At 41.2% G+C, this 13354-nt stretch overlaps 1 protein-coding gene across 8 annotated transcripts in view; it reads left to right on the top strand.

The window, feature by feature from the left end:
• The window catches only part of LOC105477237 (Fraser extracellular matrix complex subunit 1), a 488217-nt gene that overhangs the window by 395525 nt on the left and 79338 nt on the right, over window positions 1-13354 (top strand). For 7 of the 8 annotated variants that reach the window (XM_071093546.1, XM_071093541.1, XM_071093542.1 and 4 more), the window contains 3 exons: window positions 8693-8817; window positions 9113-9253; window positions 10864-11091. In XM_071093546.1, coding sequence (XP_070949647.1) covers window positions 8693-8817; window positions 9113-9253; window positions 10864-11091 — 494 coding nt within the window. The remainder of the gene's footprint in view (window positions 1-8692; window positions 8818-9112; window positions 9254-10863; window positions 11092-13354) is intronic. The other variant, XM_071093547.1, reaches the window with a different exon arrangement.

A 13354-nucleotide genomic window follows, 5' to 3' on the forward strand; every position in this document is an offset into this window, starting at 1 on the left:
GGGAAATCTCTTCTTCCCCATAGGAGATGTAGGGAGCCATCTGCCTATGCAAACTGTGCAGAAGACAGACCTGAGCCTTCTGTCACCGAAGAGAGTCCAGTCCCTGTATGCGCTATTTTTCCGAGATTGAGCAGGCCACACCCTCACATCAGGGTTTCCCTCTGTCAATAGACCCAAAAGATCCCTGTTTTTCTTGGGATATGAGAGTAAGGAGTTATATTAACTAAGATAGAAGCTAAGCTGCTGGACCAAGGAGACCCCAAAATACAATGATTTCAACAAGACATTCGTTTTCTCTCAGAGTAATCCAAAGGCAGGTGGCCCAGGGGTGTGAGGTGACTCAGTGATCCTCAATGTGAGGCTTCCACCTCTGGGCCAAGGTGAATGCTGCAGCTGTGGTCATCCCCCAGCCAGCAGAAAGGAAGAAAAGGCCAGGGGAGCCCCACATCCATTTTGTTTTTAGGAGTATTACTGGAAGAACACACGTCACTTTTTTTTTTTTTTTTTGAGACAGAATCTCACTCTGTCACCCAGGCTGGAATGCAGTGGTGCAATCTTGGCTCATTGCAAGCTCTGCCTCCTAGGTTCAAGTGATTCTTGTGCCTCGGCCTCCCGGGTGCCTGGGATTACAGGCATACACCACCACACCTGGCTAAATTTTGTATTTTCAGTAGAAACGGGGTTTCGCCATGTTGGCCAGGTTGGTGTTGAACTCCTGACCTCAAGTGAGCTGCCTGCTTCGGCATCTGAAAGTGCTGTGTTTACAGGCATGAGCCACTGTGCCAGGCCTCAGATAACATATGTCACCTTCCAGTGGCAAGAGCATATGTGTGCAAAGCTGTGAGGTGGCTGGAGAATGTAGACTTTAACTGGGTATCTAATTACTTAACTAATAGTCAGGAGTCGTATCTTTTTTAAGCAGGGGGAAGTAATATTGGGATATAGTTATTTCCAGGACAACACTGGTTTTCAAGGGATAGGGCATTTGGTTGTCACCCCTAGGGTACAAGTTGTCACACTGATTCAGATGGGGATGAAGGCTAATGGTGGCTAAACAAGCATTTAGAGGGTAGAGATAGGGATGCTATTAATAAATGTCCTGCAATGAATGGGATAAGCCCTGAACCAAATAATTGTTCTGTCTAAAAGGCCAGTAGTGGATTAGTGAGAACTAGTAGGCTGTGGCATCTAATCCTAAGTCTGAATCCTCGTTCTTACTTTTAGCTTTATTCCTGATAGAGCATATTGAAATCAGCAGAGCTCCAAGAGACAGCTCTCAACACAACACAACTCTCAACACAACACAACTCTCAACACCTTACTCATTTCAGTCTCACCCCACGTGCTTCATTCAGGAGTTAGGTAGTTGCTGCTTCTGCAATATTTCAAGGGGGGCTACCTCCTGCTGGATTCCCCTCACCAGTTACAACACACCTTCCTCAAAGCCTGAAGTGACATAATGGCTGCTTGGCCAGATGAAGAAAAGGTCCTCTCTGATCTGCCAGAATTTCTTTTTTTTTTTTTTTTTTTTTTTTTTTTGAGACGGAGTCTCGCTGTGTCACCCAGGCTGGAGTGCAGTGGCGCGATCTCGGCTCACTGCAAGCTCCGCCTCCCGGGTTTACGCCATTCTCCTGCCTCAGCCTCCGAGTAGCTGGGACTACAGGCGCCCGCCACCTCGCCCGGCTAGTTTTTTGTATTTTTAGTAGAGACGGGGTTTCGCTGTGTTAGCCAGGATGGTCTCGATCTCCTGACCTCGTGATCCACCCGCCTCGGCCTCCCAAAGTGCTGGGATTACAGGGTTGAGCCACCGCGCCCGGCCTGATCTGCCAGAATTTCTAAAGGCATTTAGAGACCCATTAAAAGGCCCTTTGCTGGTGGGCAACCAGGGGAAAGCCACAGTTGCTCTCCTCCCCCTGTGGAGTCCACTGGAAGCTGAACCAGAGCCTGAAATAAACTTTTCAGATGACGTTAGTGCTTAGCAAAGGCAAACAGAGAAGGACTTCTGCACCACAGGGGGGCAGCGGCAGCGGGTACCAGAGGTAGATCTCCTGGCTGGTCAGCCCCCAAAGCTTCTTGATTCTGTGAGAGATGCTGCTTGAAGAAAAGCATTATGTACAGTGCTTAGCTTCATGCAGCCTCTGTGAATCGCAGGTTACAAAGAGTATTTCCCCACCCTTCTGGGAATGTGGAACTAACCCCTGTGTTGTTATTGTTGTTTTAACCATTCTCAGGATCCTATCTTGCTCTTAAATCTTAAAATCAGGCAGATGAAGAGCTTTACCCTCATCAAATTGAAAATCCTTTCATCAGCTATTTACTAATCACCGACGTACCCACGAAAGTGAGTACCCTCGAGGACGAGTCTAGACGTCTTAAATCCTTAAATCCTTTGGCTGTTACAAAACTCTGCAGGGAACCCTTTCTTGCTAAGAGTTAACTTATCAAGGTGTCGCCCACAAATTTTCCACTTTCTACTTTGTACTCGCTGCCAAGTTCTCATTTCTTGAAGGAGCTAAATTAAAGTTCTAAAAAAGGTAAACCACCTTTCAAACAAGCATCTCTTCCCTTCCTTACCCCAGTTGACCTTTTAAGGCCACTTCTGAAAGTTCTCAGGGAAGTGGACATTTTGTCCAGAAGTCGTAATATCATCTCAACAAGATTTCAAAATGGAGGGACAGCATCATGAGAGCCTGTGTGGCTTGGGCAGATAATATTGTCCTTAGGGAATGCACAGTTAGAGAGAGAGAGGTCAAAGCAAGAACTTCCAGGTAATGTCCTGGGCTTTGACTCAGCCACCTCCATAAATCAGACTACCCTGGAGTCCAGGCTGCCTCCTGGGATGTGTGAGCTACGGGATAGTTAAACCTCTTCAGTTGTGCATGCACCCTCAGCCCACTCATAATCCTCATTCCTCACTAGCTTTCTATCTTTGTGGAGGCTAGTCTGTATCGTGTCCTCATGTATGGAGAAATCGCAGTACAAAGCCCCCTTTAGGCTACCTAGTCATGACTGCAGTTTAAGGGCCAACCCTTAGCACTTACCAGTTTAGTAACAGTCATATGAAGCATTATTTTTATTCACCAGATATAAATAGTTCTCTTGTCAGTAAATCCACACAATTTCTCTTATTAAAAATATTGCAGAATTCAAAACAGAAAACCAAATATCACATGTTGTCACGTATAAGCAAGAGCTTAACATTGGGTATACGTGGACATAAAGATGGGAACCTTAGACACTGGGGAGGGAAGGGGTGGGGGGAAAGGCTGAAAAACTTACTACTGGATATTGTGTTCACTATGTGGGTGACAGGATCAACAGAAGCCCAAACTTCAGCATCACACAATATACCCTGTCACAAACCTGTACATGTACCCCTGAATCTAAAATAATTTTTTAAACCTGCAGAATTCATATAACTTCAGACATAACCACCGCTGCCCCCACCACTGCACAGATCAAATAAGATCAAATACTTGATGTTAGTGTCATCCACCATTTTATCTGCTACCTCTGAGGGGGCTATGACTCTTCCAGTTATAGAGATGACAAAAAAATACAATGAAATAAGGCAGTGTGTTACACTAGCCTATGTGACTCATATAGAACAGAAAGAAAGCATTTAAAAAAAAAAAAAGAAACCAAAGCAGGTTTTCTGATTGTTCTTTCTACTCTTCTATTACATCAAGCGTTCTCAGCTCTATTTGGACATTAGAATCACGTGAGTGATTAGAATGTTACACATTAGAATCGTCTGAGTGAGTGGCATGTGTTTAAAAATAATGATGCCTGGGCCCCACCTAGACCAATAAATAGAGACTCCTAGAGATGGGGCTTAGAATATAAGTGTCTTTTAAAAGGACCCCAGTGAAATTCTATTTATAGGCTGGTTTGTAATTACATACATATGGTACTTGTCATATTAGAGTTGCTTCCTTCCCTCCTTTTCTCCTTGCCTGCCTTTCTCCCTTCAGCAAACACTTACTGCTACAAGAGACTACTTAGTTTTGGAAGTGGGGGACGTGTAGAAAAATATGTGCATGTGTGTTTCGGTAGCCAGGCACACATAATTTGGTACACACATAATTCACACACATGTTCGGTAGCCACATGGCAGAGGACAGGGGCAGCCCAAAGCACGCATGGCAGGTACCACCTAAGAGAGGGGTGGGGGTTAGTTGGGAAACAGTTCTCAGAGGTGATGCTTTAGCAATGGTGTTATTTCATTTCCTCTTTATTCCAACCTCTTTCAGTATTGTGAGACCATCCAAAATAGGATGCACCCATTGTCTTGGTTGGGTTCTCCCTGAGAGCAGAGGCATATTAGCTTGCTAGGGCTACCATTAAAAAGTTTCACAGAATATGCAGTTTAAACAACAGAAATCTATTGTCTCACAGTTCTGGTGGCTGCAAGTTTGAGATCAAGGTATTGGTAGGACTGGCTTCTTCTGAGAGCTGTGAAGGAAGGACCTGCCACAGGCCTCTCTCCTTGGCTTGGAGATGGCCATCTTTTCGTTTATGTGCTGTTCTCCCTGTTTAGATATGTCTGTATCCAAATTTATCTTTTTTATGACACCAGTCATATTCCATTAGGGTCCACCCCAATGACCTCATGTGATCTAATTACGTCTACGTTGACACTATTTCCAGATAAGCCACATTCTAAAATACTGGGGCTTGGGATTTCAACATGTGAATTTGGGGTAGGGAAAGGGTGCAATTCAACCTATCACAAGAGGCTTTGCAAAAATCCTGAAGCAAGAAGGCTGAGAGTCTCCCACAGGATGAGCTTCAGATAGGACATGGACATGGGTAACATGCATGGAACTGCCCACAGCTGTGCTGCAAGCGGGAGGTCTGAGGCATCATCTAACAAGCTGTTAAGAAGGCAATTTCTTCAGAGATGCTTTATTTCCACACCATTTCCCTGACCTGGACTCTGCTTTCTTTGGCATGCTGGCCCTCCAGGGGAATTGGAAAGACTGACAGGGTTAATGTGGGTCTCCATAATACTGCCAGATACATAGTTTAGCCAGCAGGTTAGTGATTGAAAACACCTTCAATGGGATTAAAACCCTTCAAGATATTTCAAATTGCAACTGCCTGCTGTGACAGCGGTAGGGACAATATATGATTAGAAACACCACCTTGCTGGCAAATGAGCAGATGAAGTCTTCCAAAACCCAATTAGCAAAGGCTAAAATTTTAAAAATAAAAAGTGGATGAGGATTGAAAATATAGTCATGCATTGCTTAACAATGGGTAATACATTCTGAGAAATGCATTGTCAGGCGATTTCATTATTTTGTGAACATCACAGAGTATGCTTACATAAACCTAGATGGCATAACCTGCTACACACCTGGGCTATATGCATAGCCTGTTGCTCCTAAGCAACAAACCTGTGCAACGTGTTACTATACTGAATACCGTAGGCAATTGTAACATGATGGTAAGTATTTGTGTATCGGCACATATCTACACATGGAAAATGTACAGTATTGTAATTTTACGGGATCACCATCATATGCAGTCCGTTGTTGACCGAAACTGAAATGTCATTATGTGGCGCATGACTGTATGTGCTCAAGAGAACCTCTTAGGTATAGATTATAGTGGATAATCTAAACTAATTTACCAAATATGGTTTGAGCACTTACTGTGTTCCAGGGGTTATTCTAGGTGCACATCAGTGAAGAAACATGAAAAATTCTTGTCCTCTTAAAACTCAGGTTCTAGATGCAACTTGTTACCCCTGGCACATATTTATGAGTGTCATTTAAACGATAATATTAAAACCCATCAAAATCAATATTTCACACAAGAAAGAGGGTACAGCCAATAAGCCATTTTAGAAGGAACTACACAAAAATATTGTGGCTTTTTTTTTGAGTGGTAAGTCTATGAATGATACTTCTTTCCTACATGTCTAGATTTTTCACATTTTCTTTAATAGACATATATTACTTTCATATTGAAAAAGCATTAAAGAAGAGTGAAATTCAAGAGGTTTCTTGTCTAGATGAGTTTTACAAAAAGTGCTCCTAGAAGGCATAAACTTTGTAATTAGACTGCCTCGAGTTCCAATTTCAGCACTGCCCCTTTATTAGCTATGTGACATAGGGTATGTCACATAACATTTTAATTATATAAATTACAGTGTCATGATATACAAAATGGGGGTAACGTGCTAACCTCAACCTCCCAGAGTTGTTAAAAGATAAAATTCAACATACGTAAGCAGCCTTTAAACTGTGTTCCAACCATAATAGGTGCTCAATGTTTGCTAGATTGAATTAGGAAAGTCCCACTAAGGTCAAGCCTAGCACTCTCGTGCAATGTAGTGAGAATATAAAATGGTACTATCACCTTGGAAAAGCAGTTTAGCAGTTTCCCAAAAAATTACGCATACACCTAACATATATTCCAGGCATTTCACTCCTAGAGGTTTACCAAGAAGAATGAAAGTTTATGTCCATACAAAGATTTGCACACTAATCATCACAGCAGCTTTATATGTGTAGCATGCTAAATGAAAGAAACTAGACATGAAATAGTATATACTATATAATTCTATTTATTGAAAAGTAGAGAAAATGCCAACTAATCTGTAGCATTAGAAAGCAATTCATTGGTTGCTTTGCGATGGAGTAGGCGATGGGAAAGGGAAGGATGGAAGGATTATGAAGCGTAAGTTGGAAACTTGGGGTTGAAGAATTGGTTCACTATTTTGAATGAGGTGATGGTTTCTGGGTGTGCCAAAGCTTATGAAATTGCACACTTTACGCCGGGGGCAGAGGCTCACGCCTGTAATCCCAGCACTTTGGGAGGCCGAGGTGGGTGGATCACCTGAGGTCAGGAGTTAGAGACCAGCCTGGCCAATGTGGTGGAACCCAGTTTCTACTAAAAATACAAAAATTAGGCAGGTATGGTGGTAGTGTGTGCCTGTAATTCCAGCTACTCGGGAGGCTGAGGCAGCAGAATCACTTGAACCTGGGAGGCGGAGGTTGCAGTGAGCTGAGATTGTGTCACTGCAACAAAGCGAGACCCTATCTCAAAAAAAAAAAAAAAAAAAAGAAAGAAAAGAAAAAGAAATTGCACACTCTATATATGTGTAGTTTATTATGTATCAATTTTACCTCAATAAAAAATATTTTAAAAAATCAATCTCAAGAGGAAGGCAAAATCTATCACCTTTCTTAATCAGTCTTAGACTTCCATAAAGGGAACAGTGAATTAGGTGACCAGTTGATGGTGAGAATCCAAATGAGATTTTCCTGTGAGCTGTGAGAATGGATTCACAGCAGGGGGAAGAGATTTAAATTTCTCAGTACAGCCAGTCTGAAGTTATTAAATTTTTAAAGAATGGTATGGATTTCTGTCCAGAGCCAAAAGACAAAGCTATAAGACAGGGTGCTACATTTCTTGCCTGTCAAGAACTGATGTAGCAAGCACAGAAATATAAAATGCCTCATCAAAAAATTAATGCCCCCATATTCGGGAGGCTGTTGTATCTGTGTGACAAATTTCAGATGATAAGGAGAGATGCAAATGTAAACCATGTGAGTTGATTTTTTTTTTTTTTTTACTTCTTAAAGATACAGCAGTGATACTGATGTCACCCTTAAATATATGAGTCAATGTAGAATCTTTGTTTTCTTTGTAGGTTAACAATGACAAATCATTAAACCCAGAATACAGCAAATCAATTTCAGGGCCAAACTAAAGGACTAGATTATATGGATTAATACCTCAAAACCCAGAATCAGAAGGAGATAATTTGTGCTAGAGGATGAAAAGATGTGATTTTCATTTCAGTCTTGATTGGCACCTGGGTATGAGCCCTAGCAGCCGTAAGATAGAAGCAACAATTCCAAGTTGTTTTGCTAAATGGTGTGAGGCATTTAAAACAGGGACATTGCACATTAATGGGATAGTTTACCATTGTTTAAAATTTCTTTCAAACTTTTTGTTTTAAAAATGACTCTGGAAAAAAATTTAACATGATTTTTTTCTCTATTATGTTATTAAAGGGTATTGTTTTTCCAGGTCATTTTTTATTTGGTATGGAATAATTGCTTATGCCCCAAAGTCATGCGGTAAGTTTTGTTACTGCCTGACTGGCTAAAGTGGGATGGGAGAAGCTAGAATCGTAGACCTGAGAGTTGAAAGGAACCTTGAAGAATACCCAATAAAATTATGGCAGCCAGGGATGGCTTACCAATCACAGAAACAAAGCCATGTGTAGCCACGCCCTGTAACGTTAGTTTAAAAGCTAAACCATTATGCAATATTTAAAATGAGGGTAGGTCTTCAGAAAGGACTGTGAGGCTTGGGGTAATATAAAACTGAAGAGAGAGGGGCTTGGAGAATAAGACAATGGCTCTACCTTTCACAGATTTTACCTACATATATAAATCCCAAGAGAAAGAAGAGTAATATTGATTGAACACCTGCTGTTGGCTTGGCACATAGAAGCCACTATAATTAAGTTAACATGCTCTCCCACAGAATATATGCTCTTGTATCCACAAACAACTCTTAACACAAGGTCCTCAAGAGCAGGACATAAATACTATAAGAAAAATACAAAGGACTGTCTCTCTCTGGTGAGAGTATGACACTTCCCTAGCCTTAGATGTATGGCTAGCATTTTAATATCCTCTCTGTTTCTCTCTTCCCCTTTTTCTAGGTATCCAGATTAGTTCCTTTACTCAAGCTGACCTGACTTCACGAAATGTTCAGTATGTCCATTCTAGTGAGGCTGAGAAACATTCAGATGCCTTCAGCTTTACACTGTCTGATGGAGTCAATGAGGTAGGTGAGCACTGGACTCCATCCTTGAAAAGTACTGATTCCTCACCATCTTCTTTGAATGGAGTAGGCAGAGTGACTGGTGAAAAGAGAGCTTCATTTTCCTCTGCTCTCAGTCAAGGAGTAGGGGCAGCCTCTGTAGCCAGCTTGGTTCTTGCCCAAGAGGACTCACTTTGGGGCTCCTAATTATTAACTTGTGCCAGAAATGTGTGAAAGGGAAAGTAGAGAGCACCTACCTTGGACTTGTTGGGTGAGTGCTAGGGACAGGTGTCCCACCTGCACTTTCCTGCCATTCTAGGTAACTCAGACTTTCCATATCACTCTTCACCCTGTCGATGATTTGCTGCCCATCGTACAGAACTCAGGGATGCGGGTGCAGGAGGGCGTGAGGAAGACCATCACAGAGTTTGAGCTTAAGGCGGTGGATGCTGACACAGAGGTAAGAGCGCTTCCTCCCCTGGGTTCTCTGGCTAAATGAGAGGCTGACCTGGTGGCAGCTATCGCTTTGCAGCTGTGCATCCTGATGGTAGGGAGGACCTGTAAGGTGAGTGCAAACGTCCTTGAAGGATTAAGAAACAGAAGATACCCTGGCCTTCTAGAAAAGAAAATCAAATGCATTTGAGATAAAATTGCTTTAAACCCTTTCTAAAAACCTAAATACATTCATCCTCTCCCTTGAGTACATGTAACAATCCTTTAAACATGTTATAGCTCTTGCTATAATGCTGATTTTGTACTGATCTACAGAAAATCAGGTAGATGACATTTTACCCATTAGCGTGAACAGGGATTTTCCATACCTATATGCCCTTTTCTCCATTTCACCTCCTTCATCCAGACTTCTCTGATGGCAACAAATTATTACAATTTGAGCCTCCTCAAAAACTAGGCTTTGTACAGTAAAACAGCGCATGTGGAGACTAAGCTCTTATTCTCATTCTTCCAGATTAAAGCATCTCACATTCTGACATGACTTAGCTCGCATAAACTCATACTGCTACACTTATTAATTAGTTCTCTGTGCCAGCACTCTTTGATTGATTGATTCTTTCATCAAATATTAATTACGTATGATGTTCTAGGCTCTGCTGTAGATGCTAAAGACAGGGCTGTAACAAGACAGATAAAGTTGCAGGCTTAGAGAGTTTACTACCTTTAGTTGGGGAAAAGACAGTAAAGAAAGAAGGAACATACTATGATCAGATACAATGAGTGCTATGAAGAGAAATAAAGGCAGATGAGGGAGATAGAGATTGATAGATGTGCTACTTCAGAGTATCCAAAGAAGGCCTCTCTGAGGAGGTCATACTTTAGCAAAGACATTGTTAAGCAAAAGGGCAAGCTATGCAGTTATCTGGGAGAATTCACTCTCCAGACAGCGGAACCAGAAATGCAAAGGCACTGTGATCTAGTGCACTTAGACTCTGGGAATAACTGTAGCAAAGGTGGCAAGAGGCCAAGAGACTGGAACCCATTGAATAGGCAGGAGAAAAGAATGAGGCCAGAGAGGAACCCTGGGACTAGGTCATAGAGGGCCATGCTGGCCCAGTTTAGGCCTTGGCATTTTGTTCTAAGTTGGTAGGAAACCCTTGAAAAGCCTTGGGAAGGATTGTATGCCTCTTTTTCTTTCTATGAGTCACCAGAGAAGCAGTAATTAAAAATGAGAAGCTAGCTTCTGTTGTGATGCATATGAGATTCTGTATATAAAACTTATGGGTAGATGTATGGGAAAGAAATGAACAGATTAAAAAGGTCTATTTCCTATCATCTTCATAGAGGTTTACAATTCAGGCTTTCCCCTATGACCTCAAGAGAAGAAATTTAAATGTTTTAGTCTTACACCTGAAGGTACCAGAATGTAAGTGCAATTCTAGCAAACAGTATGGTCATTCTCTTTAGCCCTATTTTTGGCATCTCTAAAGAAAATACAGTCCTTACTTTATCAATGTCTTTGGGTTCTGCTACCCTTGACCAGCAATTGGGCATCACTCACTCTTTTGGTTTCTGTTATGAGCTTCCCTCCCCTCTGGTATTTTGCCTTCTGGACAGGCCGAGTCTGTCACTTTCACCATCGTGCAGCCTCCACGCCATGGCACCATTGAGCGAACCAGCAACGGGCAGCATTTCCACCTCACCTCCACCTTCACCATGGAAGACATCTACCAGAACCGGGTCAGCTACAGCCATGACAGCAGTAACTCCCTCAAGGACTGGTTCACCTTCACTGTTTCTGATGGGACAAACCCCTTCTTTATCATTGAGGAAGGGGGAAAAGAGGTGAGGGCTGAGGACGCTGGAGGAGGTAGCCTAGCACTGCATGGCAGAGGCAGAACATGGATTTTTACATCAAGCATACCACTGTTTGAGTTCTTGTTCTGTCACTAGCTAGTAGGTTGGCCTTGGGCAAATTACATTTCTAAGCCTCAGTTTTTCATCTGTAAAATGGACGGTAATTATCTGCTTCAAATAGTTGGTTTAAGGATCCAAGGAGGTGATCCACATAAAATACTTAACACCATTGACAAATAGTGCTCAGTAAATGGTGATAGTTCTTGTTGTTAGTATTACTGTTATTTCTGTTTTCTTTTTGCCCATCCTTTACCCTTTAATTTTTCTTTCATCTGGTTTTTGAATAATGTTGTATATCTCTAGATTGTTTTTCTCTTTTTGGGCTGGATCCCCTCAGCCTAAACAGAGTTTCTCAGTCTTTGAGAAATAGCAGTGGTTAAGAGTGTGGTTTTTGCATCCAAAATATATTGATTTTTAAAAATAATTTTTATTTTTAATTTTTGTGGGTACACAGTAGGTGTATATATATTTTTGGGGTACATGAGTTGTTTTCATACGGGCATGTAATGTGTAACACTCATATCATGGAAAATGGTGTATCCATCCCCTCAAGCATTTATCCTTTGTGTTACAAACAATCCAGTTATTCTCTTTTAGTTATTTTAAAATGTACAATTAAATTATTTTTGATGTTAGTCACCTGTCATGCTAGCAAAAATTATGCCTTATTCATTCATTCTGACTTTTTTTTCTTACCCATTAACCATCTCTGCCCTCTTACTACTCTTCCCAGCCTCTGGTAACCATTCTCCTCTCTAGCTCCATGGGTTCAGTTGTTTTGATTTTTAGATCCCATCTATAAGTGAGAACATGTGATGTTTCATTGTGCCTGGCTTATTTCACTTAATATAATGGCCTCCAGTTCTATCCATGTTGTTGCAAATGACTGAATCTCCTTCTTTTTTATGGCTGAATAGTACTCCATTGTGTATATGTATCACATTTTCTTTATCCATTAATCTGTTGATGGACACTTAGGTTGCTTCCAAATCTTGGCTATTGTGAACAGTGCTTCAACAAACATAGGAGTGCGACTATCTCTCTGATATACTGACTTCCTTTCTTTTGAGAATATACCCAGCAATGGGATTGCTGGATTGTATGGTAGCTCTATTTTTAGTTTTTTGAGGAACCTCCAAACTGTTCTCCATCGTGGTTGTACTAATTCACGTTCCCACCAACAGTGTATGAGGGTTCCCTTTTCTCCACATTCTCGTTAGCATTTTTTATTGCCTGTCTTTTAGATAAAAGCCACGTTAACTGGGGTGAGATGACATCTCTTTGTAGTTTTGATTTGCATTTCTCTGGTGATCAGTGATATTGAGCACCTTTTCATATGTCTCTTTTCCATTTGTATATCTTCTTTTGACAAATGTGTATTCAAATCTTTTGCCCATTTTAAAATTAGATTATTAGATTTTTTCCTGTAGAATTGTTTAAGCTCCTAGTATATTCTGCTTATTAATCCTTTGTAGATGAGTAGATGGCAGATATTTTCACCCATTCCTTGGGTGGTCCCTTCACTGTGTTAATTGTTTCCTTCGCTGTGCAGAAATCTTTTAACTTGATGCGATCCCATTTGTCCATTTTCACTTTGGTTGTCTGTGCTTGTGGGATAACACTTAAGAAATCTTTGCTCACACTGACATCCTAGAGAGTTTCTAAATGCTTTCTTGTAGTAGTTTCATCGTTCGAGGTCTTATGTTTAATTCTCTAGTTGATTTTGATTTGATTTTTGTATGTGGTGAGAGATAGGGGTCCAGGTTCATTCTTCTGCATATGTATCCTAAAAGATACTGATTTAATTTCCAGCCCTGTCATGTACAAACTGAATGTACTTGTAAATCATTTAAACTTTCTAAGCCTCACTTTCCCTATCTGTAAAGTGGGAGTAATACATATTCTCCTGATGTATATAAAGCACTTAGCCCAGTGCCTGGTGCACAGGGAACATCAGATAAACTGAAGCTGTAATCATCATCATCATCATCATCATCATCATCATCTTAGAACCAGCTTGTGAAACTAGTAAAATGCTTTTCTATTGAGGTCGTGCAACTGACAAGCTTTACTTCCTAAAGGAACTGCTGTCTTCTAACATCCAGATGATAAGAAGAAACGTTGATTCCCCTTCCACTCCCTTGCTGCCATTTTTCTCATCCCTTCATTTGTTAACCAGCTCTCCAGCAGT

Source organism: Macaca nemestrina, chromosome 3, assembly GCF_043159975.1.
Source record: "Macaca nemestrina isolate mMacNem1 chromosome 3, mMacNem.hap1, whole genome shotgun sequence".
Classification (NCBI taxonomy): domain Eukaryota; kingdom Metazoa; phylum Chordata; class Mammalia; order Primates; family Cercopithecidae; genus Macaca; species Macaca nemestrina.